Source organism: Patiria miniata, unplaced genomic scaffold (assembly GCF_015706575.1).
Source record: "Patiria miniata isolate m_02_andy unplaced genomic scaffold, ASM1570657v1 HiC_scaffold_12, whole genome shotgun sequence".
NCBI classification, from domain to species: Eukaryota; Metazoa; Echinodermata; class Asteroidea; order Valvatida; family Asterinidae; genus Patiria; species Patiria miniata.
The window spans coordinates 3,360,392-3,366,391 of record NW_024037050.1 but is presented as its reverse complement, the minus strand read 5'-3'; the positions used below and the strand labels follow the sequence as shown (position 1 = coordinate 3,366,391).

General features: G+C 41.9%; 1 protein-coding gene across 1 annotated transcript in view; it reads right to left on the bottom strand.

Annotated features, from left to right (window-relative positions):
- Positions 1-4,084: 4,084 nt before the first annotated feature.
- LOC119745553 (trafficking protein particle complex subunit 8-like) overlaps positions 4,085-6,000 on the bottom strand; it is a 40,601-nt gene continuing 38,685 nt past the window's right edge. The window contains exon 29 of the mRNA XM_038221951.1: positions 4,085-5,069. Within this exon, the coding sequence (XP_038077879.1) occupies positions 4,763-5,069 (307 nt within the window). The 3' untranslated portion in view covers positions 4,085-4,762. The remainder of the gene's footprint in view (positions 5,070-6,000) is intronic.

Below are 6,000 nucleotides of genomic sequence, written 5' to 3'. Positions count from 1 at the left end.
CAATTCAAAATACTGACGGAACAACATTTTAGCCCATAATCCCTGTTTTGAAGCTGTAGATAAAATAACTTTCTCTGGATGATAGCACAAACAATTTGACGATCCCTGCAGTTTTGTGATTTTCCTTAACTTTTCTGGGCACCTCAGAGAAAATTCACATAAATATGAATGAACCAATGGAAGAGAGCTACGAGCAGGTACATTGTACATGTATTAACAAGCAGTCAGTATATCCACAGACATGAAGGGTATACAGACTATGGATAATAGAAAGAAATTTTCCAATTCACAAAACTTATTATCCAAAAAGCTCAAAGGAGTAGAAACCAGCAAGAAAATGTGAATCATAAAATCTATTGCAAAACTAACGCCCGCAGCACACTTTCTGATTTTACCAGCTCACTGGATCACTGGTACGGAGAGCGCAAGGTTGACCCGCACATATAACCAATTTTGTTCTATAATCGGTCACATGATGATCAGTCACATGATGACTAGTCACATGATGACAAAATGGCAGCTGTCAATTTTGAATTGTGGCTTCCTCAGTAAATCTGACTGTTAACATAAACATTTCGTCCTGTGAAATTGGAGTGCTGGCCGCACAAGGGCGGATCCAGAACACAATTTTTTGGGGGGCCCAAAAAAACATTTTGGTCCGCCCCAAAAATGGGTCCAAAATTTTTTTTTGGATTCTAGATGCTCTGTGGTGCGATCTGAGGCAATTTCTGACCACTTTAACCAATGTTTTTTTGGAGGAAAAGATGGTGGTGTACTCATTGCCTGCCTTTATTGCGATGTCACATAAAAAAAAAAAAAAAATTGGTTTCGTTTGGGGGGGGCCATGGCCCCCTTTGGCCCCCCCCCCTGGATCCGCCCTTGTGGCCGCACACCTTTCTGGTGACATCGGATCCGGTGAAATCAGTTGCGAAAAAAAAAAAAACATGCTTGAATTCATCTGGTCATCCGATTTTTCAGCACACACCTCTCTGATCCGTACATCTGATGGCTCGATGATCCGGTGAACCAATAAAATCGCACAGGTGTGTGGCGGGCTTTATGCTATCAATACTGACTATAAATTACTTCACAGTAAACATAACAATCTAGAGTATAAAGCACAACTTTGTTAAATAATCCATCATATCACAAATACCACCTACATTTGTTCTTAAATTGGATCGATAATTGTCAGATGGGTTTCGGTTAAGTGAGATCCATGCTAGAGAGAACATTATAAGTTGGAAACAAAAAAATAGTTTTTAACAGCTTTTGAGGACTTGTGCATTAAGCCAAATTCCACTGTGATATATCCACTGAAAAATGGCGGGGAAAAAACCTGCTTTTGTCAAACAAGTTTTTCAAACTATCAGAAGCTGGAACAATGAAATTACAAAATATACAAACTTGGTTACGAATTTTTCATCTTGTTTGTACATTTGAGGGTGAGCTTCTAATACAGAAGTCTGTTTATTTCATTGTTGTCAGCTACATGAATAACAAACTCATTGACCATACAAGTTAAAGGTGGGTTGCTGGCATACAGAAATGATATACAGTACGTAACATTTTGTTGACTATTGTAATATGGACATAATGGTTTCTTCTAGGATACATGGAACCTCTGGTATTCTTATAGAGTATTACATGTAAGTGAGTAAAATGAGAACACCATTGCTCACATCACTCAATGTTTGCGGTGATCGTATAGTATAGGGCCCCTCTTTAGTTTTGATGAAATTCGAGTCGAGGGTGTTTTTTATATCATTCAAAAATGACCTTTTCAACCTTAACCCTAAAGGGGCCGGGGGGGGGGGGGGGGGGGCGGAATCCCCCCCTCAACATTTTCCGCGATAGCTTCTAAAAAATTTTTTTTTGCGACCCGAGCTGTTATGCTTTTTAGCCTCGAGCTTTGCGCATCTTTTGAAACCATAGACATAAAAATCGGACCACGGGTTGGCCCGTAGCGAAAAATTTTCCGGCGCTACGCGCCGTGAAAACTGAATTTTCGCATATACGTCGTGTACACCGAGCAGAATTGCCATTCATACATATGAATAATTAATTAGCCATAATTTCAAAACCCTTTGACCTATAGTCATGAAATTTCTTGGGCATGTTTAGGAAGAGTTGCTCTATGCATGTGCTGAGTTTCAAAATTTTTCGTCACTCGATGGCCGAGATCTTAGGGGGGGGCGGAATCCGCCCCCCCCCCCCCCCCCCCCCCCGGCTGAGAGATGGTCAAAATAACCCGGCCCCTTTAGGGTTAAGCATGACACCATTTTTTTGTAATTTTGAACAGTTTCTTGGGGTAGAAATTACGATTTTCATACGCGGTTTAGTTTGTGCCGTGCAATTCAGCGCGGTATTGCACGTTTACGATACATCGCGGTGATCACCATCTTTACTTTCGTGTTGCGTTTTGTCGTCGTCGTCATTTTACCCACTAATTTCCCTCAAAGCTTCAAAACCCTGCCCTCTATCTGTGACATACCTGTTTGTTCTTAATGTTGCCAACTAGTTTGGTAAGTCATGTAAATTAAAAGTGGATTTTGCTCTCTTATAGGGAACGGGCCCTACATTACACGATCGCCATGTTTGCTGATTGTGAATGTGATGTGTTGTCTATGGTTGCTCTTTATATCAATTAGAAATACAGACTCGAGCAACATCACTGCACGTGAGGAATCCCCTACCGTGATTGCCCCATCTAAAACTTCAGGTCCGATACTATATCCAACAACTTGACACATGACTCGTATTAAAGTGTTTATGATAATATTGGGATTTGTATAGTCCATGTACTTAAAGGAGTAGGATCAAAGCATTTTGCATGATAATCTGATATTTACAGATCGTAGGTTAACCCTAACCCCCTCGAGTGATTTCTTAGGAACCTTCCTCACTCTTGCAAAATTCAACATCATGGGTAAACTCTACACCCAAACTGTTGGACTCTGATTATTGTTGGTATGCCTGACCCCATGTAAAGCCTGATCAGTTTACTAGTGCAGTACTCACTCCAACAGAATCAAGCAAAACAAGCAGTTGGATTTTGAAGGGTTCAATTGGCGTTAATACTTTCTTGGATCCATCTGCACTCCCTCGGGAACACGCACAGCTACACTGACCCGTCATAGATACTCTCAACTGTAATCAATCCTGCATGAGCCTTGGTCAAGGCGTTCAATGATAGTGTCCAATGATCGACGACAGCCAACAAAACAGTAACTACGCGCTATGCGATCACTTGTACTGTACAAAGCGTCAACAGCTACCTCACGCGGCTAGGCTATGATATGCAAATCAGGTGGTGCTGAACAATGCCTTGGAACATCCGTGAGCCTTGGCTTATGTTTTTCTATATTTTGTCGCTGGATTTCCGGCGACGACCCCGAATGCGAAAAAAAGATGAGATTAATATTCAGTACTTTCGTACTTTCGATTAATATTCAGTATTCGTGGAGGCTCATATTTTACATGGACAGAGAGCTGCACAGTGTGGCTACATTCTCCAACAAGTTTGGAGTCCGCACACCAAATGTAACTTGATATGAATCCAGGGACAAAATAATGAAAATTGCCCGATAAAGATAGGCCATGGCCCACGGACATTCCAAGGCATTCGATTCAGAACCACCTGGTTTGAATATTGTAGCCTAGCCGTGTGAGTTTGCTGCTCACGCTTCATAACGTACGTGTGATTGCCTAGCTGCGTGAGGTCGCTGTTCGCGCGGTACATGTCAGTGCATAGCATACGGCTACTGTCATGTTGTTCGCGCCCAACCATGGATCATGGGACACCATCACCAAATGCCTTGTCCAAGGCTAACCATGCATACACTTAAGCCTCAATCCTCTAAATTTCCCACCATATGCCCAGAAAGGGACGGCCAATTATGGTAAATTGCCTTGCCCAAGGACACAACCCATGTGTATGAAGCTTTCTCTCAAGATTGTAGATCCGTCTCTCTAACTGCTATGCAAAGCAACTCTTATTACCAACAGTGTCTTCTCCATTGCTATTAATGATGCTTCCTTAAAGGAACATACAGGATCGTTTGTATTTTATTCATTTTTTTTATTAAATTGGAAGCAAAAACAAAACTGCTCAAAAATTTAAGAAGGGTGCATAACAACTAACTTGTTGAAGTTTCAGCTCAGTGGATACTGCACACTTTGAGAAAACAGAAAAAACATATGCTCACTTTTTGGGTTCTTGGAACTGGAACGTTAAAAAAAATGTGTACATGGGCACACTTTCTTAAACCACCTTCAATGATTGTTTCCTTCCGAATGATACCATTTCAGGTGGAATAATTTCACAGGGTATTTGGTATCGGTCCTATCTTCACTTTGAGCACGGAGTTTCTCTTTAAATCGGTAGTTACGTTTCTGGGTAATTGCAAATGTTCCTACGTGCCTTTAAAAATCACCTCATACCATCAGTACTCTATTGATGTTGAGCATTTCGTGCATGAACGTCAAATTTCTTTTCTTGCATAGTTTTACCCACCCTATTCTTCCTAGTATAAAGCATGGTCACCTTGTTGCTGCTAACAACCAATTGCCTTAGAAATGTCTGTTTCTTCCAATTCATTTATTAATATACATTTAGAAATTACTGCAGACACTTTTGAGTGGCAAGCCTTTTTTTTAATGAGATTCTCCTCGTGGCAAAAAAATAACAATTAGTGATGATTAAAAACTAAACTTTAAAACTAAGAAGGAAACAAAGTGCAAATTTTTCTGCCGTTAAAAGTTAAATAGAAGCACCAACAATTGTCACCAGGCTGGGTGGGAGTCTCCTCTGCGGGGCGAACCCTGACCTCTCACCTCCTGACCTCTGAACAGCACCCTCGTGCGGCGGCCTGGCCAGGATCCTGATATTGCCTAGGTTGTAGACTCCCGGGGCGCTGAAGCAGGCGAGGAGCGGGGCCTGGTGGGGTGCCTGAGGGGGCAGGGTCAGCTGCTGGCTGACGTGGCCCACCCAGGTGAAGTCCAGGGAGCTGGCTTTGGTAGCAGCAGAGAGGAAATCGGGCTGCCCCGATACCTTGTCAGTCATTGCACTGCATGGAAAAAAAATACCATTGTGAATCGCTCTTCCAAACCCACTGTGCTAGACAAACGTGTCAAACTTAACGTCCTTTATCAATGAATTTTCTGACGTACGAATAAAGGAAGAAATGTAAATATTCACACAGGCACACTGTATTTCTCATTCTGTACTTAACCCTAACCGAACTCAACCCATCAAAGTTCAACAGCAGGTTTTGTTTAGATCTGTTGGGATAGGTACAGTACCCCTAAACTGATGGTCTTTTACACTGGGGTTGGCAAACGTCCAGAAACTAAGCCCAGCAGTGTGTGTACAATTTCCCATGTGGGTGTTGGAATTTGCCAGAATGGGTATGGTTCCTAGTAAATTAGGCTGGGGAGTTAGGGTTAATCCTCCTATGCAAACATATATTCTGTGCCAAGTTGTCCTTTAAGTCGAAATCAATCCAGTGACTGTTTTCAACAGTTACACGTACAAACATGTAAGAGCTCCCAGCCTACATAAAGCAGGATTGGCTGGCTGTGGCTGTTTATGTCACTTGATACAGCTATGCTTTGACTGTAGGTGATTGATAAGCCAGCTGTGCCTACCACTTGTCTGTTTTTGTCTGTTGACTGAATTTGACTAGTCACAGTGCTTGCATGAAATATGATCTGACTGTCGGTGACACTGACTAGCCTGTGTAATAGGTATGGTAGGGAAAGTGGATACATTTTTTGTCTGTGACTGTTCAGATAGCAGGAGGGTTAATAAAATATATCAAAGTACACATCTAACTCAGTGAAAGTTTACCACCAATACTTTGCATCCATGTTGGGCAACCGAACAGTACAGTACAAATCTGCAGGGCCCAATTTCATAGAGCTTGTTAAGCACAAAATTTGCTTAAGCACGAAAAAAACATTGCTTAGTAAAATTAGGTTAGCGGCCAAACTCCATGC